General features: G+C 39.4%; 2 protein-coding genes across 4 annotated transcripts; one reads left to right on the top strand and one right to left on the bottom strand.

Annotated features, from left to right (window-relative positions):
* Nucleotides 1-3,504: 3,504 nt before the first annotated feature.
* LOC139134675 (calcium-activated chloride channel regulator 1-like) lies at nt 3,505-16,459 on the top strand. The gene is made up of 11 exons (XM_070701644.1): nt 3,505-4,280; nt 6,350-6,644; nt 7,402-7,691; nt 8,516-8,761; nt 9,215-9,439; nt 9,748-10,047; nt 11,033-11,260; nt 12,290-12,563; nt 13,153-13,326; nt 13,734-13,958; nt 15,269-16,459. Exons 1-11 carry the CDS (start codon nt 4,113-4,115, stop codon nt 16,105-16,107), a joined length of 3,264 nt encoding a protein of 1,087 aa, XP_070557745.1. The 5' UTR covers nt 3,505-4,112; the 3' UTR covers nt 16,108-16,459.
* A 310-nt stretch (nt 16,460-16,769) lies between these two features.
* LOC139134676 (uncharacterized) lies at nt 16,770-22,682 on the bottom strand. 3 transcript variants are annotated; one of them, XR_011552831.1, is made up of 3 exons: nt 22,284-22,672; nt 18,597-19,782; nt 16,811-17,273 (listed from the first exon to the last, which is right to left on the bottom strand). XR_011552831.1 is itself a non-coding variant. In XM_070701645.1 (2 exons), the coding sequence occupies exons 1-2, from the start codon at nt 22,506-22,508 to the stop codon at nt 19,300-19,302; spliced, it is 708 nt and encodes a 235-aa protein (XP_070557746.1). In that variant the 5' UTR covers nt 22,509-22,682; the 3' UTR covers nt 16,770-19,299. The 3 variants fall into 3 exon arrangements, 2 of the variants coding, with proteins under 2 accessions (XP_070557746.1, XP_070557747.1); XM_070701645.1 differs by having other exon boundaries at nt 16,770-19,782; nt 22,284-22,682; XM_070701646.1 differs by lacking the exons at nt 16,811-17,273; nt 22,284-22,672 and adding an exon at nt 21,394-21,562 and having other exon boundaries at nt 19,202-19,782.
* Between the last annotated feature and the right edge of the window lie 3,388 nt (nt 22,683-26,070).

The following is a 26,070-nucleotide window of genomic DNA, read 5'->3' as shown; positions in this document are numbered from 1 at the left end:
GTTCATGGTTTGTCGCAACCTCTGCTAGCTGTCCCTGCCTCAAAACTCGTTCGCCTAGAAAAGTGGCGCCTAATTTGGAGCTATAGATGATAAAAACTTGTAGTATGCGTGGTTCGCTTACATGGGATCAATTAATTGTTCATCATAGCATAGCACTTCGTGTGTTTCATGAAGCAACTGACATATAAACGCGACGATGCGAGGAAAGAGATTCAATATTGCGCCATCAGTTCCAATGTTCACACGTTTGCTGTGGGTACTTTCCGTCGCACGGGACATTTGTACAGCATTGCACAGAATTGACCAGAGGAGGCGCGATATCACATCAACTCGCTTGTAGACAATTTAAGGTGCAATTACTGAAAAGACCGCAGTAGACACCCAACATCGCTGAGGATCATGGCCATTTCGAATGTCATTCATTCCTGAAATTTGGTATATCTTGCTCCTTCAATGCCTCAATTTGCACGGTAACCTCTTTCCTGGATTATGAAAGTCTTAGAGAATAAAGTTGTCTTGAGCGCTGAGTACTAAGGTAGCATGCGCCTCGAAATTGAAAGACTTAAATTTATACCCAAACATTTCTCAAGAAATTCCATGGAGAACACAAAATTTTCGATTTCACATAAGTCGGTGAAAACTTAATTTACTCAAAACAGTTTCAAAATGAGTGGTTACAAAGGATAGACTTAAAAGGTATTGTGCATGTTTATTGGTAAGAATATTTGTCCACGAGTTTCATTTTTTCTTTAAAAAGTACAAATCGAGACGCATACCACCCTAATTTCAATCGGTCTTCTCACTAGGGATGCGTCGTTTGTTACTTGGAGTGGGGTAGTCAGAATTCCGACATGCTTTTTTTGCGTTCAAAGATTTGGTGAAATTCCTAATCCCCCCCCCCCCCCCCTTTTTATTTAGTCAGCATTCATGTGAATATTTTTTTAAAGAAGGAAGGTTGCAAAATATTTTGAGGAAGTTTTACTCTGTGGATATTTATTTCCATTTTGATACCCACCTCCCCGCGATGCAGTGGCAGATACCGATATAAATGTCACAGTTGCCGGCAGCTGTCAATCATATAATCAGAAAACTCTGTTATATCTGTTATATGTCAACATATCAACAAATACTTCAGTCTTGATAAGCAACTTTGCTGCGTGACTCCTGAATCAGATAACACTAGATGGGTGTTGGCCTTCGACCCTGGCACAACACTCGATGTTTATTGAAGTATTGTCAGCTGTCATCGAGAACTGGTGTGGTAGCGGTGGGTGTATGTATATTTCTGAAAGTGTTTGCCGCCAAAGTAAAGGGTGATGTGACAATATTTCACAAAATATGGGAATATCTCTCAGGTGTCATTTTTGAAAATCTAACCGTTGTCGAGAGGAGAATTATTCAAAAACTGTATAACTTGCAAGAACTTGTACCTCAAAGTCGCTGGCGTGATCCCATGGGACAATATCTCGTGACTTTATGGTGGTATAAGAATGTCAAGCATTTCGTGTATGAAAAGAACTTTACGCCAGCTAGGGATAACTACTGATCAGAAGTTGCGCCAAAAGCTTTGCTATTTTCATTTTCTTTATTGTAAGAATGATATAAATCAACTCGAATTTGTACTAATCTCCTACTGGAGAGAACTTCTGAACAGAGAGTATTGAGTGTTTAATTAGAAATAATTTCCTGATTGCCGTAAATCACACGGTTTCAGTAATGCGAACACAGAGCTGTTATTTTGATAAACCAAGGGGCAACACTTCAAGAAAGCACATAAGGCATGTTACAAGAACCACGCCTGAAATGCAAACAGAGATAGAAGTATGAACTCTGTATAATATCGGTGATGTCCCCGGTGCTTATGAACCGTCGGCAGAGACATACTATCGTTGTGACAAAAGTCAAGCCCCACAAAACGCCGCAACGGATGTAAATTTATCCACAATGAGCGGACTTTCAAAAATGCCCTTCACTTCTTACGACTCCGCATGTATTCTTTGACCCGGCCCGACATCTACTTTAAAAAGTGTACTCCATACCTTGGTACCAGTGGCGGCTACCATGACACGGCACGCTATCTAGTTCTGTTTTGAGTCGCTTCCAAAATTCCCTGGAGCTCTAGAAAGAAGTTTTTGTTCAGAAAATATATCAGCAGCGTCTGACGTCACACACGTACCTGCAAACTGTAACTTTGCCGTAGGAATATTCTTCATTTGATGCATTTGATAAATTGCACAAAACTTCTCTCGTACTCTTTCTTGAGACAAATATATTTGTGTATGTTCGTTATTCTTTTACTAATTTTCGTGACAATAGCCAGCAAATAAGAAGGCTGGGTGAGCCTTTTAATAAAACTGCCATCTTTTGCAAGATATTGAAAAACGGGATATCAATTGCGAAAGTTTTTGTCTCTAATTACCGATAACGCATGACTGATGACAAACAAAGCTTAAAGAGAACCAAGTCGAGTCCTTCTGGTTTGCAGGATGGAGTGTCCCAAAACATAATGGCGATGCTATGAATTTCGCCATTCCGCAGGCGTTGTCAAAAACAACATCTCAACGAGAACAAGGAACTAAAAGGGATTAAGGCTAAAGTATGCTAAATCAAGCCTGACCGACTTACTCTCAATTAGCTCTCGAAAAGTTGACTCCACCCTTATGAATTATGTTGTCAAGGACCGTCCCCAAACGACCTTTTTTCACTGAGAAGAAAGAGCTGTTCACATTTTGTCGTTTGTATATTTCCATTATACTCCATCGTGCGATATAATCGTGCTGTTCATACGTTCATACGTGTCCGTGACTTGGTTTTACTATACGTCCTAAGGATACATTTGAACCCGCCTTCACACATTCACTGATTAGCTAGTGACGTCATTCTACCTAACGGATCAAAAGTTCAAAACTTTATACTGCAATTTACAATCTTAACCATTCCAATAGCTCGCAAGGCCTTCCGCCTTACAGAGTGCACTCACAGATTGGCGCTAAAATATCAACTTTGGTCAATACTTAGAAAGGAATTCGATAGAAAGGAAAAGGTACTCTTCTGCGTTTGGATTAAAATTTATTGAAATGATTTTTGTCACGACCAGTATGCTCCAATTGAACCGGCAGAGCTCTAGACCTTACAGAACTTTCGAAGGTTAGACATAGACAGTGCCTTCGCGCCACTGAAAAGCAATTAATCGAGCGTGCGTATCAATGGAAGTGGCTTGCGAGTTGTTTTCGTGTTGCCACATACCGGACTCGATAAGTAGAGTAAGTAGGACTTTATCGATGGGTTGTAAGAGATAGTTTAGGAAATAGCTGTAAACCACGGCATTTTTACATGACATTTCTTACCAACATATATGTTTTACATGGCATTTTTTACCAACACATATGAACATCATTGTCACTTATTTAATGCAGAACAGTATTTGTTCAACACCGTATGTAAATGTAGGAAAGCATTTCGTCATACACCTTCACCTCACGTACGACCGACCTCATACCAGCCACCTGTATCCTGTGAGCCACCATTTACAGGGCAGGCAGAGGCTTTGCTTCGCCAAGATTCGGAAAACCTTAAAGTCTACCAAGCCTGTTATGAAACTGAATGTCACGGAAAAGCTTTGCACTGAAGCAGATGTATTTCAGATTCTAACGGTAGGAAGTAATTTGAACTTGGCAACAGAAATAAGGTTGCGGAATTCTGAAGGCTAACCCCGCGGAACAATGGTACGTTCTATTTGTATTGTGGCGTTTACTTTGGTTTACCATGGTAAGGTGACAGTCCAATAAATTCTACGATGTGGACATTAATAGTAACCAAATGACGGCTTCGAACGGCTCCTGATTGAAGAGCGAGTAATATAATTGTGCCACACATCTAGAAACGGGGACTGATTCAATGTATAACACATCTTAAGTCTACGCAATGCTAGGACAATTCAGTCATAAAATGTTGAACTTCCTGGTGTAGTAACGTCATCTGACCTACCTCAAAAGGAGATCGGCACACTGCGTGAGACCATATTAGCTTTCCAGTTGGGTGGAATTGTTCACACAGCGACCGACGCCAAGCCTATACCGTACTGATATTTCTGAATTCTGCTGTTCCGAACAATGGCGCTATGGCAGTGCCTGCTCGTGTTACTGGCCATAGCACGGTATTCTGGTCAACAAACTGAACCAACCGTTGGCATTACACTACGGGACAACGGCTACGAGGGAATCGTGGTCGCTATACACAGGGACATTGAAGAAAACGCAGCGCTTCTTGAAAGGATAAAGGTAACACACCGTACCCCACTGTCCGTGTTTGCAATGACGAACGTATGCTTCGTTAACTGTTGAGTTTTCAACGACGATATCGAGGGACATGTCAATCTGTGGTCTCAGAGGAATAGGCGGTTTTAAACACTTGACTTGCATGTACCGTTTTAAGGACACGAGTTTCTTGGCAGAGTTCAATCAAGATTGGGAATGTTAGGTGAATGTAACAGATGTTAAGTCGCAAAGGAAATAAAGGAAATGGGGTAATATCTTGACATGAAATTCCTTACCACAGGAATTTGAAAAAAAAATAAACAAAATTATTAATCTTGCGTGTTTTTTACGGTTTTTTTTTTTACAGCAGTCGCCATTAAATTTATGAAAAACACGGTTAGGACTGATTTGGGATAATTGGATCTTTTAATTTTTCAAATCTATCAAAAGTAATAGGTACTATACAGCTGAAAGTAGAGATATTAGAAATTACTCATCAAAACAAGTAAACTGCAAAAAAAGAAAATTATTTGAGCTCAACTTTGCCGATCGTGTTAAAAGTTTTAATTCAGCGTCAGTGGGTACACGTTGACTTTGAAGAACGTACTATCCATTATTTAAGACATGGTACTTCGGACAATGTCATAATGTTCCATACGTAGAAAAAGTACACTTAGTGGCAATCGCGAAGGCTGCGTTTTATTCACTAAATATATACTATTTCGAAGAGATCATTGCTTTCATTTTTAATCTAAACAAATAAAATATACCAGAGAAATGGTCACGGTTTAACTATGCAACCGTGTCAAAAATGTCATATCCATTATTACCTAAGTAAATTTCAAATTTGTGACTAAATAGAAAAATAAGTAACCACAAACATTAGTTATTTTATGTAAATCAACACACTTTAAAGGGCATGTAATGCTAACTTTTGTTAATTTTTTGATGATGTAAATTGCAGGCTCTTACTCTACTCCTAAAAGAATGTTGAAATACCTACTATCTAGCTTTTCAACGAAGCGTCTGTAGGTGTAAGATGCATTTTTATTGTTAAAATTTGAATTCCAGTCCAGACCATAATTCACTTGTCAACAATGCAGTCTGTACATATACGGGCTGAGTTGACAAGCTGAATATTGTGTATTTCAACATATTTTGGCAGGTAGAAAAAGAAATTATGGTTGACATTAGAAAGCAAAAATGTGAAAAAAAATCATCAAAAATTTGCATTACTGGCCAACCTAATCGAATGGCAGTGTTACCAAGCACAATGAGTGAAAAACATCAGCTGCTGCTAAACACTTTTCACCGAAGTACTTTAATTCATTCCATTGAAGTTATAGTTGCCACAGTTTCCATTTTCAGTCAGTTTAAGCTTATATGATACCACGATTTATTCCGATGTGAAGTACTTGGCAAAATAAAAAACCAACAAAAACCAGATTCCACAATAATGTTACTATAATCAACAATAAAAGATGGGATGTTATTTTCTAGTTTTGCACTGAAATGCTACTCAGGATGATATTCACCCAATTCAAGGATGAGTTTCGAAAAAATTAAACATTTCACGGACTCTGACACGATATACTCAAAACGTTTCCAGGAGAGATACCCCTGGATATTTATCCACAGAACTCTTACCCTTGTCCCTAACCCTAGTCCAAAGCCAAGGACCAGGAACGTCTGAGTATGAGACGTCAAAGAGGCAGTCGTCCTAATGCCGCATAAAAAGTGTACATTTATTTCGATTTTATTATTCCATCGAAGACATAAACATGTCTATAGTTCACTCCAGTAGCAGGAAATTAACACTGTACTTGTGTCCATTTGAAGAGTCGATTATTTATTGGATTTTCACAACTCCGTACGGCATTTTATAACACAAAACATGTTTCATATATTCAGGTATTAACTAATGATTTATACCGGGTATTTATATTTTATTATTTATTCACTGCTTGTATCTTGGGATTTTACAGCATGTGATATATTTTGCAATGTTAAAACTCTGCAGGATCTTATTTGTACATTTTAACTGGCGTTGTCGCAACTTAACCCGTTTCACCGACCACCTGTTGATCTTGCAGGCTGTGTTCACAGAAGCGTCGGAAACCTTGTACAGGGCGACAAACAACCGCGCGTTTTACCGTAACATAACAATACTGGTGCCGTCAAGTTGGAGTGACGACGATTCCAAGTATGAGGTAGCGACTACAGAGATGTTCGATTCTGCTAAAGTCCAAATCGCACCGCCCCACCCACTACACGGTGACGTACCGTACGTACAGCAGGTTGCGACATGCGGGGAACCTGGTAACAGCATTCATCTGACGGACAAATTCTTCCTTGATCCAAACATAGAGACCGTCCAGGGACCTAGACGTAAGACGCATTTTCATTTAACTAAAATCTAAGGGGTAACTAAATATAGCTGTCAGCCTGTCTGCACATTGCATCCTGTATACTTTGCAACGTTATTGTCGAAGAACAAGATGCTATTCCTGGCTGTAATTCAGTTGTGAGCGGTAAAATAGGACATAAAACACACAGTCTGTGTTAGCAATTCGAAAACTAGACACTCGACATGATTTAGGAGTAGATGAAGAAACTTCGTTTTACAAACAGAAAAAATACAATGAAAAATTTACTTTTAGCAGATTTTAAAGTGTCACGATCTGCATGCATGTATTATAGATTGATATAAGATTCAAGTTGTCATATTGGAATAACTTTGTATGATTCTGAATAATTAGCCTGAAAGTAGACCCGATGGTATGTTTTATCATCAACTATAGAAAACGTAGTTTCCTTTCGGCCTATGACATTTTTGTGTATCCATGATAGTTGGTGACACGAATAAATTAACGTAATGCTTTTGACATATACAACAACTACCACAGACAAGGAACACCATTTATATCGATCCTGAACCGAGCTCCTCGAAGAACGGTAATTTTGTCTCGAGTGCAATTCCAATATGTTATCACGCTTCAAGCTTTTAGATTTACGCCTGCAACTTTGAACCGGGATGGAAACGCGTCGCCATTGAAAGTCAGCGTGTTATCAAAGTTCATCTAAGGTGACTTGTTATGATGTTTTTGTTCTCCCAGTTACAATTTTAATTGCTTCTCTGTCGCAGGAAAGGTCATCGTGCACGAATGGGGTCATCTAAGATGGGGATTGTTCGATGAATACGTCGTTGATGACGGCGAGTATCAATTCTACCGGGACGGGGGAGTCATTCGGCCGGTAGGATGCGTCAAATCGATATCGTCAGGAGAAGTGTATGGCGTCGACGCAGATTATTGCAAGTTTTTGATTGAGAATCGTAAGCCACCACCTCCTTCTCTAGACTGTACATTCATACCAGCACAGATACAGGACGAAAATGTGCATGCTTCCTTTATGTACGCCCAGTGGATTGAATCGGTGAGTAGGGATGGGGGTCGAACAACACAAACGCAATGCATTCATATGAAAGAATGGAGCTACATAGTTTCGCGTGCATATCTAGTTGCGCTGCCCTGGTCGGGGGCAGTTTACCGTCGGTATTGATATCAAGGCGGTATATGTACTTATGTAAACTTTTAAAGTGTTTTTGCGGTGCTGTAAATTTATATCTTGCCTTTGACAGTACAACAGGCTACCTATAGGTATTTCTACAAGATTACTCAATTTGGACCCGAATATCAACCCATCAACCAGACTATCTCGTTTAGTATGGTGGTATCCGTAACCTCCGACTGGTCAAACCGAACAGATTATACATAATGTGAATTTCGTTACTAATGCTGTAACATTTTGTCAGACTGTACAGTACGTTGATACATTTGAATGGGATGTCCTGCTATGGTTCGTTGTTTGAAGCGTTCGAAGTAGAATGCTCCTTGGGGACAGAAATTCGGGCTTTCAAAATTTTATCAATTCTCTACTGAACGACCACTTGTTGAGGCTCATTTTAAAGCTCTTGGTGAAAGAAAATTCAACCGTCTTAGTTTTTCGAAAATCGAAAATTTTATTTTTCCCCATAGTGTTAACACAAGGATGACGGCCATTTTGAATTTCAAATATCGGGAAATCTCAAGTAATTGGTCTCTCTAGTACCAAAGTTTGCACGGTGACCCCTTGATTTTATTCTTGCTTTGGTAAGAGAATGCATGGTCGAAAGTTTAATTGAGAAAAGTTTGAGCAAAAGTTTAAGTCTTTCACTTTCGAGGCGCATACTACCTTAAATGTATTTTATATCATTTCAGGTTGACAGTTTCTGTAACAGCGACAGAAAAGACACAGCCCATTTCCACGCCCGCAAAGCACCGAATCGACAAAATCGCTTCTGTAACGGAAAGAGTGCATGGGAAGTCATGAAGGATCATACGGATTTCAAAGATGATGTGAACTCCCCAGCTGACATCCCGAATACCGAACCGACGTTCAAGGTGGTCAGGAGTTTTGGCGCAAGGAGAGTTGTCCTTATACTAGATACATCGGGTAGCATGAGAGTAAGTGAACGTATTAGGCCTACTATTATCAAAAGGAACAACGCGTACTTTTAAGGTTTTTAAGACAGAAGATTGACATTTATACAGAGAGCAAATGAAAAACTATGAGTACAGTCGTGAAAAACTATCTCCCCTTGAAGTGAAACATTTTGAAACCCCAACCGTAACTCATGCATGAGTCAGGTCAACCTTTCAAGAAAACAGTTTGTCGTTTTTTACGCTTTTATATTACCGAAATGTCTACAAGCCAAGACATTTTCACGTTTCCACAGAGCGTATAATGGAAAAAGTCTACATGTGTTTTGTAATCTTGTCAAGTATAAGACTGTTTGTACATGTAAAGCATGAGTTGGAAAGTCTTATTTAATATTCAAGAGACTTAAAGTTGATTGTGCATCTGGTGAATTGTATGTCCGAAATTCCCAACATACCGTTGACTATTTTCCTAAACAGGGCACCCGCATACTTATTCAGCATCAAGTAGCCGTCTATTTTATCGAGAATACAATAGAAGATGGAAGTTTTGTAGGTATTGTACGATTTTCTGACAGTGCGACCGTACTCGCTGAATTAACCGAAATAAAGAGCAACGCAGAGCGGCAAGAGCTTGTAGCCAAGGTACCAAAGTCAGCAAACGGCGCGACAAGCATCGGTGCTGGACTCGAGAAAGGCCTGGAGGTAGGCAGATACTTTTAAATTATATTCAATTTTACTAAAATACTGTTGATATGGCTCTGAAGTCTCATACCCGACATCAGTCACACAAATAAGACTTTATCATTGCTGTTTGTCTGTCTCTTTCAATAAATTTTTGAGAGTATTCGTGTTTGGAATCTTCCTGTCTTTTTTCTGCCAGTCAATGGTCTCTTTGGCAGGATTCCGAATAAACTTAAACTGCAATGAAAATCAGGCATTTTCAGAAAGATCCATCGCGATATCAGAGGACCAGTTGCTAAAATATATGTACTTGGGCAATTATATTTTAGGTTTTTCAAAATGCAAATGTGTCATCGAGGGGTTCCTCTTTTCTGTTGGTGACTGACGGCCAGGAAAACCATAACCCTTACATAGCTGACGTTATCGACAAAATCGACGAGGCAGGTGTCCTTGTCGACACCGTTTCGTACACGTCTGAGGCCAAAGCACCGCTTAGAGAATTGTCTGACCGAACTGGTGGGCGCTACTTCTACGTTTCGCAAGAAAATGATGTAACGGGATTTCTTGACAGTTTCGCTGCGACAATTACCGAGAGACCACTCGATAATTATGAAAACATTCCAATCACGGTGAGTAAAGGTATGAGAGAGAGAGAGAGAGAGAGAGAGAGAGAGAGAGAGAGAGAGAGAGAGAGAGAGAGAGAGAGAGAGAGAGAGAGAGAGACAGACAGACAGACAGACAGAGAGAGAGAGAGAGAGACAGACAGACAGACAGACAGACAGACAGACAGGCAGAGTCAGAGAGCAGGGCATTGCCTGTTGTCATTTCAGCTCATTCCCGTAAGCCTTCTGGCCGTTGACTTATACAGAATAATAGAACCCTGGGATCGACAGCATGCATTAAAATTGCACGGAAAAAATAATCTTTTCAGAACTAAGTCGAATCACATCCGTAAATATATATATATATATATATATATATATATATATATACACACACACATACATACACACATACATACATACATACATACATACATACATACATACATACATACATACATACATACATACATACATACATACATACATACATACATACAACAAGTGCGTGCGCGCGCACGCACACACACACACACACACACACACACACACACACACACACACACACATATGAATCTATTGAGATAAATGGCTAACTTTCTGGATACCATGATACCGAAACTTAAAAAAATATGGACCAAAATAGCATGGTCATAATCCCCATACAGGGAGATGCGAAACTTTCCTCTGATAATATGAATGAGATTGTAAAAGCTCATAGGCTTTTAATGTGTATTTGGTTTATTTCTCCATAACTATGGTGACCAGTCGGCCAAATTACAAAGAGGTACATTTCTGAAAGGTCTTATAAATATAAAGATAATGTAATTTGAAGAGTTTGGCGAAAAAGGTTAAATGCAACAGACAAGATGACTCATTGGGACAGACGAAAGATTGTGATACAAATACATAACAACAACAGCACCAATAAGTACGCATAAAAATCCCATTCAACCGCTCTCAAATTGCAGCAAACATGCTGAATTATTAGTAGATGCTTCTTTCATTACAGCTTGAAAGTAACCTTGTGTCGCTACAAAGCGGGATGGAATTCAGAGATGTGATATACGTAGATTCTGCTGTTGGCAACAATACAGTGTTTACATTTTTGTTTTCGGAGTCACCAGTCGACGTGTCTGTCGCCTCACCGAGTGGCGTGGTGTACAACGACTCATATCCCGGGTATAAGAAGGACATTGACTTGAAACGTGTCGAGATTAAGGTCAAGGGCGTCGCCGAGGTAGGTAAACTTGGTCCTCCAAATACTTGGCTCCGTACGAAACATGTGATCAAAAGTCAGGACCAGTTTGAGGTCGATACATTTTTGGTAATGAATGATTTAATGTTTTTGATGCCGCCTGCAGGGCCCCTATGCCACCAAACGCCAAGTGCTGTAAGTCCATAGGGCACGTGAAAGATCTACAGGTGTGTTTGCGGGAGTACCTTACGCTTGTGCACACCCTTGAGAGTACCTTCTCGAACAAGTATAGGAGCCAAGGCGACACTACATTTAAAAAATGTCGATAATTGACGTCGGAAAAAAAACGAAAGAGAATTCCGAAATACATGGAATAGATGTTAAAACTTGGTGGTTGTATTTCTAGGATTTCATTGAACAACGATAATGGAGATTGAGTGACTGACTCCCTTTATGATTTATCTATAACTACTCTTTTATATTAAAAAAACAAATGATGTATTTCAAAGCAGGCTACTTCACACCTTAAATGTTCAGAGTGTAGTTTCAAGGGTATACTTGCATGGAACTGATGAAACAACCTATATATATTATATAGACATCACCTATTTCACCACTCTGTGTCATTCGCGTGTCAACAAGTTGAAAACGATCTCTGTAAGCCTATAGGCATGACATCAGTAAAATGAGCCGAATGACTTGTTCACTTATGAACAAGAGTTTTCCTGGTTTTGCTATGGAAAGGGTACTTGTGATAAAAAGATTCCATGCAAAACTTTGAAACGTGTTCCCTTAACAATTTAAGGCAGTCAGGTTGAAAAGCTCTCTCTCTCTCTCTCTCTCTCTCTCTCTCTCTCTCTCTCTCTCTCTCTCTCTCTCTCTCTCTCTCTCTCTCTCTCTCTCTCTCTCTCTCTCTCTCTCGCCTTGAAGTTAATCCTCGAATATATAGCATGGAATGTAATTTGTTCCTTTCTATTTTGAACACTGTCTCTTATATGAACAACGTCGAGTTATTTTTGATCGAATATGGGGGCAATGCAAATGACTCTGACATTTTCTTTTGAATTACAGGCTGGCGAATGGACGTACACAATCAACACTGATGCCACATCTCAGGACGTAACTGTTGTGTTGGAGTCTAAGATGAAGACACCTGGCGATGAACCAATCAGAAGCAAGGGTTATCTCGGAAAGAATAACGTTAATTTCACTGATAACCCGACATTGGTTATCATCGCTGAAGTTCGTAAAGGGTATCTACCGGTCCTCAAAGCCAATGTCGCGGCCATTGTAGACAGACCGAGGGGCGAGACAGTCACGGTTGTGTTACGAGATAACGGCGCAGGTGAATAAAACGCTAACGAGCTGTCAGTGAAATTCTTGGGAAATGACAGCGAGACATACGAGCAAGTACATTCAGACGTTGCCTGCCCGGTGAAAAATCAACTATATTAACGGCAAATTAAAGGGACAAAGTCGGTCATTTTTTCATGAATTTTATTTGATACGAGATACTACTTATATTGTTTGACATGTTGAAAGATAATGAATATGACCATGCATATATTCGACCCCGGTTTTAGACAAATTAAAGGAAACCATGGCGAAAATGAATTAATGGTCATGACTATAAATTCATTTTCGCGATGGTTTCATGTATCGTGTCTAAAACCTGGGTCAAATACACACAGGGTCACCCATTCATTCAGTATCTTCCAACATGTCAAACAATATAAGTAGTATCTCGTATCAAACAAAATTCATGAGAAATGACCCACTTTATCCCCTTAACGTTTTTGGAAACTGTTGAGAAACCTCATGCTCAGTCATTGAGCACAATAACCTCCTATACCAACATTATCATTTTAGCACCGATTCATATATGTTAGGATAGGTACAACTAAATTCTAAAGTCATGGAACTGTTTATAATAGGTGCCGATATATCAAAGGATGATGGCATCTACTCTGCGTACTTTTTGGATTACATTGACTGTCGTGCTGATGTATGTAAGTATGGAGTGAAGATTAAAGTTACAAATACCGATGGAAGTGCAACAGTGAAGTCATACACTCCAAGCTCAAGCCCAGCGTTGGTCATCAATCCAGGTTAGGACACATGCCCCGTCCCTCCGCTCTCTGTCTGTCTGTCTGTTTGTCTGTCTGTCAGTATGTCCGTCTGTGCCTGTCTCTGTCTTTCTCTCTCATTCTCTCTCTCTCTCTCTCTCTCTCTCTCTCTCTCTCTCTCTCTCTCTCTCTCTCTCTCTCTCTCTCTCTCTCTCTCTTTTAACTTCAGAGTTCGGCCCATTGTATTAAGAATTACGTCACCCTAAAACATAGCTGTATGTATAAAACAAGCAGCTAAACAATTCTTGTACGGTTTTTTAAATTGTTGAATAAAAATCTACACAAAACATTATTACCGCCCCGTAATGATTGGTATTGCATTTTATGGTAGAGAAAATATAATTTTTGCATTCAAAGTAACGCTTTTACTATACCTTGTTTTCTTGCAGGATACACCCAGCCAGTCAACGTCACAGAAATTGAAGCCGACCTTTTTTCCCGCTCCGCATCGGCCGGAGCATTTGATGTTGTAGGCGTAACTTCTGAGACCGAACAAGATGACGTGTTTCCACCTTCACGTATACATGACCTGAACGTAGAGCAAACGTCATATGAGAACAACACTGTTATTTTGGCTTGGACTGCACCGGGAAATAATTACGACAGTGGGACAGGTGAGGCTGGTCAAGACAGTTTTATGTGTCTGCTTCTTTTTGAGTGTTAAGGGAGCGTTCAATTATTATAGCCAGCAAATTCTTCTTTTAGTGTCGTATGCCTCCCCTTGAAAGATTATATTAAATTCATGACCCGCCCCTTTCCCCGTTATTTGAAGAGCAATTTTGATTTTCAATATGTATGCTCTGTGTATAATCCTGAGTAAATCTAACTTTTGACTATTTTCTGCGGTTTTTCGATTCGTGTATCAACCACAGTTTCTTTAGCTACTGCCTACAGCATTTCGAAACACAGTATTCGGTCTGTCAACACTGCGTGTCAGTGAGTTGCGTGCACTGCCACTGTTGACAGTTGAATTCAAGTCCGGACCTGAATTCGATCGTCAACTCTATAACAATGCTGGACAAGCACATACGGCCAATATTGACATGCTGATTACGGGTATTTCAACACGCTACTAGAAAACCTGTCAAGTATTATAATCACCTGACGTATTTTACTCCTATGTTGCAGTAGGCAGTATATGATTTATAATCAGTCTGCACACAACCATATTCATACAATATTTTTGTCCACTGAAACAAAGGTTTTGACTGATTGGACATTTCTGAAAGTGAAGTTACACCTTCCGTGCTGTGCTGCAAAAAGCGTAACCTCCCCGGGATTTGCCGGCACAGCACTATGTCATATACAAACGAACGCTCGGCCCTGAAACCACCGCATTTGGCGTTTAATGTTGCCACTTTTCTTTTTTTCTTTTTTTCCCGCCGATTTTTACTCTTACGTGCCGTTCTTATTCGTCTACTAAATACTAGTGTACCTCTCTTCTCAGTATATTTATAGTAGGCACGTTTGTTGGTAGATAGGTCTGTTGGTTGGCTGTATAGAGGTAGATAAATACCTACCTATACCTATCTGTACCTACACACATACATTCATAGATATATATATACATAGATACATACATAGATACATACATAGATACATAGAGATAGATAGATAGATAGATAGATATATAGATAGATAGATAGATACATACATACATACATACATACATACATACATACATACATACATACATACATACATACATACATAGATAGATAGATACATACATACATACATACATACATACATACATACATACATACATACATACATACATACATACATACATACATACATACATACATACATACATACATACATACATACATACATACATACATACATACATACATACATACATACATACATACATAAAAACAGCATTCCCAAACGCTCACTGGATATACTTTTCACATTTCAGCTCGTGAATATGACCTTCGTGTGTCAGATAACATAGATGAGTTGTACGACAATATTGACAATGCTACGCAGCTCACTAATGACGACCTTTTGTGGGGCAACCTCTCGTCCCCGCAAATTGCTGGTTCTCGCGAGAGAGTAGCGGTTACCTTCGATGATACAAACAGCAACAAGACTTACGCCTTCTCCGTTCGTGCCAGAGATGAGTCTGACAACCAAGGGGACAAATCGAACGTTGTATTTACGACTTTCATTTACATTCCTCCTCGGCCATCTAGCACCACTCCGGCGACAACTAAAGCCGTCACGACGACGTCGAGTAGCCTCGACGAAGACGAAAACGAGAAGTTCACGACGGCGATAATCATCTTTCTCGGTGGCCTCTGCGGGGCCGCTTTCCTTACAATTGTCATTATCGTAATCGTTGGCATGGCAAAGTGTCTAGCGCACGGTAAGAGGAAAAAGGAATACCGTGAAAGTGATCTGAGAATGGATGATATATACGATAGACGTCTTCCGCACATTAGTTACGACCGAAGAAATACTTACGCCAACAGAGTCGACGGCGCGACGACCGATCTGACGGATGTCTACGTACCCGACGACCGCACAGAGTCTGACGGGACACATACACACTCTGATAGTTCCTCGTATGAAGACCCCATCACAGCGATGATTTTAGAATACCCGGATTATGACTTACCGCCAGATGAACCTACCGAGCCAGCTCAGATACCGAATAGATTGAGCTACATTTCAAACTACTATTCGCACATAGATGGCAGTTCAAACGGGACGTACGTGAACAGTGCGTACATCGGCGATGACGGGTATTTTTAGTCTCCGTGATTTCCCGAAATGTTTTCACATTTCCCGAGTAACTTCACACTGTGCCGCTACAAAGTTGTATCTACCTTTCAAATTGAAAGAAGGCAGCTTTTCGGGGATTGGAGGAACCATACGAAATTTTCCCCGTATTTGATAGAAGTGGTCTCAGGGACCTCGTATGCAGAAAAGTAGATACTTCGATAGCAAACTGTATGTGGCACGATTGTGGAAAATCTCTTTCATTTAACTTTTAGTCGATGTCCAAGTGGACGCTAATCTCCTCTTATTTATCCTTTATTTCCATGAAATATTTGTATAACAATAAATTTATCCATTTTCATGGTTACTTCCAAGGGCAAACAAAAACCAAATGTTGCGGACGCTGCAGTTGCGAACGTTCAGCTCTGTAGTCAACAGTGAATGCTCATTACTGTGGACAGCAATATTCGTGTAAACACATTTTGTAAGCTTTAGGAGGTAAAATGAGTAAGATACAAGAGTGAAACACGACATATATTTACATTGATATGTGATTGTTTGTAAACTTTGTTCATAACATTATTTTGTACTGTGTCGTTACCTTCAAAGTCCATACCCAGATTGACTATAAAAATGACGTAAACCTAATTTTTGAGATCATCAATTATGCAGCTGACCGAAGAGTTGCGATATTGTTTAAATGTTTGAAAAAAGTCAGAGGCTTTACACGTGTTTTGTGATGTTGTTAAACATAAAATTAATTTATTTGTAAACAGAAATGAGAGTACTTTTCATGACTTGTATATTTGTAAATATTTGTAAATAAAATCAACATGAAAGTTAGATTAAAATATAAAGAAGTAATTGTTAGTTAATTCAAATACAAACTAGAGAAATATGGCAGAACGTAGAAGTACTGTTACTTTCTTATGGAAATGTCAGACTGGTGACAAAACATTCTGTGTTATTTATAGATTGAAAACATGTTTATCGGTGGATCCTTGAAGCGTGCTGAAAGACGGTTGAAAACACACACAGGTTTTTCAAGACATGCACGACCGGCCCTGCCCTGCAAGCTTTTGGCCTCTGTTGCACTCGGAATGTATAATTATATTTTCTTTGGGGCAGGGGGAAACTTAGGGATAAGTTTTCTACATTGAACTTTTGACGTGCCCCCTAACTTCATTGAGACACAGTCCCTCCACCCACGTGGGTGGAGGGACTGTGATTGAGATCTCTATCGACAGAAAAAAAAAGTGTATTATATATTCATGCTACCATGCGCCATTCTGATTGGACGAGAGCTCATTCCACGATGCTAAAATACTGTTTTAGCACTGCTAACAGTGCTAAAACGGGCCCCTAAACCAGCATTTTCGAAAAACTGCCCGGTCGGTGCATTTGAACGTACGTACCTATCTAAACCATAGACCCTCGAGAAAGACCGAAACAGTCCACTTTGTTTCAAAGACCGAAGACCGAATTTTGATACACAGATAAAGTTTGGGTCTGTAACTCACCTCTTGGTGTAAATAAGTTGGGATCGATGATGAAAGACATCTCTGAAGCAGCACGTTTGGGGTATGATGCACACAAATATTAGGGCGACAGCGCACCGTGCACTTTGCTTGATATTGCGGGAGTCGAGACGCGATATATCCCAGTACCGCTCTTTAAAATGAAGATAGTATTCGTTCATACACAAATAAATTGACACTTCCTCACAGTAACGGTATGTCAGATATTATTTACCAAAGTTTGGGCTAAAACAGATCGGGATGTCCTAACGATGTAGACCAAGAAGTTCAAAATAACAATGGGATGACTCCTGGCGACTGCGACGATATTTGACATCAAATGCAACGAGCAGCGTCAGCGTCCAGCTCTCCCTGCATCGGGCAACACACTCAGAATCTGCACAACTGTTCATCACAGTTGCAGTCATCGCAAGTCTGGATTATTTTAAAACTGCTTGTTTTCTGGTACAATTAACGTTCAAATTATCCATCAAATATAGATCCTGTAACTTCACTGTGTCACCACTGAATGTCGCGACGGTATGCGGTACAGAATGAGACAAATCTATTTTAGTATGCCAAAAAATAGTTACTTTTTACTTTTGATTTGAACTCTTGACCCATTTTCTGTGTGAGTGCAGCAGGTATTTTGACAAGTATAGTGTTCGTGTTGCATGCGAATAAAATGCAATGTCGATATGGACGTAATGCGTATTTATCGTAGGATACTGTGTGCCTGTACGGAATCCCAACTTATAAAAATGCTCGGTCTCGGGCGCAGAATTTCCGACGTTCGATCTCTCAGACGTTCGTTTTCTGCATTTGGCGCTTTGAGTGATGAAAATACCCAAGTAAGACAACAAATACACGGAAGTTGATATAATATAATAGCAATAACCCCTTCGCAGTCGGATATACACTCGATTTTGGTACAATTCGCTCCATATAGCACTCGCCTATCGGCTCGTGCTATATGTCGCGCATTGTACCAAATCTCGTGTATACCCTCCTGCGACGGGGTTATTGCTTAATTCGCTGTTCTTTCAACCATTACCATCGACAATCTGCCCTTGTATGAAGCAGCATCACAATCTACAACCTGTATCTTAAAGTTTACAAACTGGCAGTTTGTGTGTTGATTTAGTTTCCTGAGAGGAAAGAAAACAAATCATACGAAGGGTGTTGTTCAACACGTTGGATGCAAAAATTCCTTACTGGGAACGAGAGTAATAAATATTTTTGAAGGTGTTATGTAAAACACATTTCCTGATAATATAGACCGACTCTCTCACTGTATATTGAGATATATGAACAAACCGCACGTGCTCTGGAACTGTGTACAGACTCGAGCCATACGGGTATTAACTTGGCAGTTATGGCAAAGCAAATGTATGTGCCTACAGTACTGAATAAATATGATGAACCATGAACTCAAGAAGCAGTTGCCGAAATTTTACTCGAAGTTTGTTAAGGTTATCAACTATATAAAATTTATAAAAAAAACTCCTACGTCCAATATTGATGATCAAAATGAATTTACTTGGATGTCTTCCGATGGTGACTTAGAAATGAAATTTCAAACATTTGATAAACTGATAGTAACTTTTCAGCTATAGACTGCTTTAAATTTCTGACAGCGACGTTTAGTTGTACTCACTACTGTGTTAAATTAGCCATAATTGATCAGCAAAACAATTTAGAATTCAGTTCATTGATATTCTTGATATGATGTCGTAGTGGCATCTGCATAATCCGTTTCACCGTGAAACAAGTCTTGGTTTTGAAGATCGGGAAGATGGCGATCATAAATGGCATCACTTGTCATTGTCGGATTGTCAATGCCCATCTGCGTGCTCTGCTGTGGGTTCAAGTGAGCGACATCATCCTCGCTCTGCTGCCACGCCTCTGACAAGGTCTGCTGCGGAATAATATCCCTGTACGGGTTTGAAACCCTAGGAACGAAGCCGTCGATGCTTTCGTGCCTGGTGTCGTCGACTTGTGTTTCCGACCCAGACTCTTTCGGTCGGCGTCTTTTAACGCATGATACGTATATGGAGAGGAAGACAATGATGGTGGTGATGACTGCTCCCCATACTGCCATAGTTATGATTATCTTGGTGGAGAGAGCAGGCTCCGTTGTCGTGGTGTCCTCATCCTCGTCATTGTCTGTTGTCAACGATATCGTGAATACCTGTTTTAATAAAATAAACAGTTGATGCATCAACAGACAGACGGAGGAACGATTTTTAAGATTTTACGCGCCAAGGATTTGAAGTGTTATCGTTCCCTCGGCTTGAAATTGCTAGACTTAAAGAATTGCCTTTCCAAATCAAGAATAAAGACAAGACAAAATTTGGTAATAGAGATTCAAATAAACTAATATTTACCAACACTTTAAATGAAATGGCCGCAAGCCCCGGGCACGTAAAGTCTTTTTAAGAAAATGAAATTTCGGTTTGCACAAAACAGTGACTGTGAAAACTTTTTTTACTCTTTAACCTTTAAAATGAATCCATACATTAGGTAGAACAGAAAGGCATTGTCAAAATATCAGAGTCCAAATGACCTCGAGTTGCAATCTACCTTTCAAATAAAATGAGAATTCGAATACTATATTTTACTATTATTGTTGAAAAGAAGCTTTATACGAGTCAGACTTTGTCGGTTGGTATCGGTCACTCTGGACTTCGATTTTTCTTACACGATGACAGGAAATATGTAAAATTTTGAAATCACGGTTGCACAGTTTATTATGTTTTGAACAATATCTGGGAATTCGAACTAGGAATCATTTAACCAAGTTAGACTATAGACCACTTTCCATGATTAAACCACAAAACTGACACGTTGCTTCGATGCATACGAATGTTTTGGTATTTCTGACCTTGTTAATAGCAATACTATAGCAGAGGTAATATTTTACCAAATTTATTGTTTGAGTGAACTTTAAATGTACAAAAATTTGCGAGTTCAGATTTCACAATTTTGCGAATGCACTGGGTATCTCATAAAAGGAATGTCACCTGGAGGTAACAACTGTAAATGATAAATTTAAACGTTAGTTTTGTCACGATTGATTTCAATGCTGCCACCACTAGGATCAGAGATCTCCACTCTAATTTTGTTACTCTTTTTTCCACCAAAGCGTTTACTGCGCGAAATGAAATACGGCCTAAAACCCAGCCGTTGCAACAGAGTATGTGCAGTGAACATCTGTCCGAGAAGGAACGCGGAAATTTCTGACAGGGTGAAATTACAGAATGATTGGTCTACGCGGGAGGTGATGTATTCTTACATTCTGCCCTGCCTTAGGGTAGACCTCTTGACCGCTTGAATGATTTCAAATCGACGTAAACAAGCTTTCTACTTCTTCCGTAACTTTATCCGTGAGCGTAAAAATGTTGATTCCCCCACCGTTCAACAAATTGTTCTAGGGATAAACGGCACAGAGACGGCATATTTTAGCTTTCGTCGATAGATTTTAAAGTTAATGACTCATGGGTGAATCGGCGATATTTCATTGGCATTGCTTTGGACCGCATATTTCGATGTGGACAGAGAGTAAGGCATGTATAAAATAAACTCCACAGCTGTACGTGTTGAAATTCTTTTCGACTTGCACTCGTCAAGAAAACATGGCCTGTCTGTGTGTAATATTGTCTGAATACGGACGAGAATTCTTTTCGTAAACAGTAACATAGCATCTTGTACATCATGCGTTATGTAATACAATGCTGGTAATTTATATTTGGAGAAGAATATAAAAATTTAAAGTTTAACATGGTTTCAAAGTTATAGTTACCATTCCTTGAGCCGATCTGCTGTCCAAACGTAACCTTCCAATAACAAAGTCATCTATATTATCTATATTATCCTCGCAAGCGATGGTAAGTTTTAACATAAGGATTACATGACTTCCCCTGGTCACTCGCGAATTTTGATCCGGATGAAAGAAGTGACGAATCGTTGTCTTATCTTCTTGTGACAATCTAGGCTGGTCTTATACTTTTAACAATTTTGTGAATAAATAAATACCGACCCGAAAGACCCGGCAGAGCATCAGCCCCCAACAATGTCGAATAAACACATATACATATCCCTGGTGGGTGGCTAGCGTCAAGGTAAGGGAATTAGGGGGCACACATATCTTTGTCATCTCTCGGAATTCTGTGATCTCTCAGTTTAAATGGACATTTGAACTCATGTCTTGTTTCGTCTCTGCAGGACTCTTAATGCAATACATCAAGTAAAAGGGGTTCGTGAATTCATTTCCGTTTCCGTATCGTCCACAAACTCTAGAGGGTTTTACAAAGGAATTTGCTATGACACCACATCATTTAAATTAATTACGTTGGAGTTACCATCTGTGGCATGGGAAATACTAAAAAAGCTACTTGTGCAGAATTTAAAACATCCATAGATATGCCATAAAGGAAAATTGTATCTTGTAGACTTCAACTTCACGAAGTCAAATTTTCAAGTGTTTTTTTCTGTGTTTATTTGCAAGTTTGCTTCGATTTTCTTTGCCCGTGAACTTTGAAAGTTACTACAGTTTTGCACTTTTTCGAAAATCGATGCATTTTCGTGTCTGAAATAGTTGTTTACACCTGTTTACAGTTATTAAAGTATTGCTTCAACAGATCAGACACTGTTGTGTTGTTTCAGTAAATATCGACAGAACGATGTCCATACCTGTGTATCCATGTCATCGGTGTTCGTCATCAATGTCGTACCGGTCGCGACGTCTGACTGTTCTGTCACATTGTTTGTTGTAGCGTTCATAGCGTCTGTAATGTTCACAGTGTCGTGATTACTTCTTGGTACGCGCCTTTTGAAGTAACCCACCATGTCGTCTTCACATACGACAGTCGTCGCACAGGCAATCAGGATGCACTGGAGCCACCCCATTGCCGACATCGCAGAAGGCGAAAAGGGAGTTTGCGCTAGTAGTCAAGACTCTGCAACGAATACTGGAACGGCGATGTATATATCGCGTATCCAAAAATGACCCAAGATTTTGCAACTCGACTCGAAAACAATTAAGTCGTCTCGGCTATACGACCATTTCTTTGGAAAACTTTACATCCGGGTCAATTTTAATCTGAGGTCACAAAAGTTCATGTAATGTGTACGTCTTCACTGCGTGTACTCAATGCATGGGCGATGACTACTGACATTTTTGGTCAGGAATGGGGATAAATTTTCCGGCGGGATTTTCCCTTTTTGTTTCCCTCTTCCGAGTAACATATTCGCTTGACAATATGTTTTGATCTAATGTGTACAAGTTATATTTAGACTCACAAACTTCTAAACCAGATTTTTGGTGAGCTTTGTTCATTTTCTTTGTTCGCTGGTACAATTGACTCTTCTCAACCCCCAACCAATCGTGACGATAGTATTGGCTAGCTACACCTTAACGAGCCTTTCAAGTTAGACTTCAAACGAATTTTTTTCCGCTGCCGATAGGTCGCGCGCTTTAGTCTCGCGAAATTGCTCAAACTCAACTGAATTTGACAATAAATGTTTCAAGAACAAGAGTCAGTGATCGTAATTCACTTGAAAGAAATCAGAAACAGCAAACAGCAGGGTAAATGGATACCGACAGAATAACTCTTGCCCGATGAAAGAGGAGTCATACAGCAGGGGTTGATGATCAAATTCGCTTGGCGGTCAGTGCACATCGAGCATAAGTCAAGTGGGGACTTTGAAGAGATGTATTGACTGTCACTGCAACGCTTGCATTGACGAAGAGTCTTGAACCTTAAAAGACACAAGAACAAAGAGTAGGATAAATCTACCGTCTACCGTATTTCTTGTTTCTAGGCTACCCCAGTCATTTATTTTGTACATGCATCGTGTTCGTCTCATACACTGGGTCGTCGTAACAAATTGAAACACACTGTAAGTTCCCCTTCAACGTCGTAAAAACTTTTACCTAAAGATAGATTTGAGTCTCTCTATGTTCGGTAGAATTCATTTATCCCTCGTTAATATGATACTATACCTGTCGTATACCTGTATTTTTTTGCCAATGACGACACGTTAACATTTGGCAACGACGCGCATGCATGCCAATGACTAGCAACTATTCGATGCAAAGATACTGTTTTGTTGTCCCGCGACCTAAATCTAATTATAGCAACAATGCACACAATGGCTTTAATGGATGACTGTTATTATAACTGACCAGTCTCATAAAGCGATGTTACCCCACACGACGAAGCAGCTAATGGACAACGAAACTGTTACAGGGGTGTCTTGTCTTATTTATAGAGAGTCGCGCGCATTTCAATCCATTGTGCAAGTCCACACGTACTTTTAAACAAATGGCTAATGTTAGCATTGCAGATAATAATAGGCAAGCAAGACTTTACATTCATCGAACCTTGCAGGGTACCTTGTTGCTGCGGATCCGTAGCCCTACCCCTCCCTATGCTGGTTGTGTCCACTCCCCCAACACAACCAGCAAAGGGAGTGGTAGGGCTATGGATCCGCAGCAAGGTACCTTACAAAAATCATATCTGCGCCACTTTGTAAGTGATCTGTGAAAGGGAAATCTACAGAATAAAATGTGAAGAAACATTACTGATAAGTAGGTGAAGGGGTCGATGTCACACAAAAAAACGCTTTTGTGATTATAGTAAAACAACTTACTGGTCTACTGTTGACGTTTGTTTATTCCACGTTAAAGTTTAATGATAAATCACGCCATACCTTTGTGAGTGAAACTTTCTTATTCTACTCCAAATATCACAAGGAATCTCCTAGTGTTTAACTTTTCAACGTTACCCTCATGTGCTTTATGTCCCGTGTTATTAATGACACTGGGTATTGTATTGCACACAATGCGTTGTGATGCGCTAAGACTGATAGGATGAAGACGAAAAAGTACATGATTTCTAGAACAAAAACAGTGGAAATATAAAATTTTCAACTGTCTCCTACAAAGACGATTGGAACTAATTTGGGCTAATTGGATAGTGAAGTAATGTCGGTTTAATCAGCAAATGTAAGCTCATCTGCTTTTGATTTATAAGTTACACACTTTTTTCATGAGTAATTTGTAATATTGCAACATTCAGCTATAGGCACCTTTAGTTCCAATCGTATTTACACTGTTTTAAACACGCTATAAACAACAACAATACAACCTTATTGCGCGATAACATACTTCGGTAAGCCCAGTCGAGTAATTTCTAAAAAATATAGAAATATTACGTAACCATACTTCTTTAGAGGGTTCCTTTGCATTGCCACGATTCTTGTCTCGAAGTTGTTTCACTGGAAGATTTCTTTGTCAAGGTCACTCATATGTATTAAGTTTCGAATAGTAATACAATACAATACTGCTTTAAGATCTGAGCACAAAAGAAGCCCTGTTAGCAAATAACACACAATCGATACAAAGGAATGAAATTGCGTGCTTCGAACATCATTTAACTATAAACTTGGTCTTCATTTACAAAATTATCGGTTTGGCGGTCGATTTTTCCATATTTTTCATTGAATTGGAAAAATTACCATAAATTCCAGAACATTTTAATTTCCTTTGGAATCCGAAACCCCGGAAATATACAACAAGTTCAATCTAGGTGATAAAAGAGCATTAAACCTAAATATTCTTTTGTTCAAAGTTACAGTTTTCTTTTAACGATGCTTGGTAATAGCAGATTGCAAATATGTGATAATCAGTGGTCCTTCACTTAAGGTAGAACGCACCTCGGGGACAGACATTCGGACTCTCAAACTTTTACAGTTCTCTTCTAATATACCACATGTTGGGGTTCATTTTAAAGCTCTTGGTGAAAGAAAACTTTTCACCGGCTCAGGTTTTTGAAATTCGAAAATTTTTATTTTTCTCCATAGAGTTTACACAGGGATAGCGGCCATTTTGAATTTCTAATATCGGTAAATCTTTGGTAATTTGTTTCTCTAGTACCAAAATTTGCACGGTGACCCCTTATTTTTATTCTTGATTTTGAAAGAGAATGATTGAAAGATTCCTTGAGGAAAGTTAGAGCAAAAGTTTAAGTCTTTCACTTTCGAGGTGCATATTACCTTAAGGCAGTACACGCCTCAAAATTGTCAATAAACCTGAATCGCTACCTGAACAAACTTTCCTCGAGGTAACTTTTGACCAATGTCTTTCAAAATCAAGAATTTCAATCGAGTCACCCTGCAAATGTTGGTAACTATGGAAACAAATTACTTTATATCAACCGATATTTGAAATTCAAAATGGCCTCTTTTCCTGTGTTACCTCCCAGGCGGAAAATTAAAATTTTCGATTTTCACAAAAATAAGCCTGTAAAAACTATTTACTCCTTGAGCTTCAAAACGAGTTCGAAAAGTTGTTGACCAAAACGGTATTGTATAAGTTTGGAGGTCCGAGGCGCATTCTTGATACCTTAACTCTAAAACCAGAACAAACCGTTGGCTATAGGCCTACTCCTATTAGTCTTCCCATTTCAAATGTACA

Source organism: Ptychodera flava, chromosome 6 (assembly GCF_041260155.1).
Source record: "Ptychodera flava strain L36383 chromosome 6, AS_Pfla_20210202, whole genome shotgun sequence".
Taxonomy (NCBI): domain Eukaryota; kingdom Metazoa; phylum Hemichordata; class Enteropneusta; family Ptychoderidae; genus Ptychodera; species Ptychodera flava.
The sequence above is the reverse complement of the archived record's forward strand: the minus strand, read 5'-3'. Positions and strand labels throughout refer to the sequence as shown.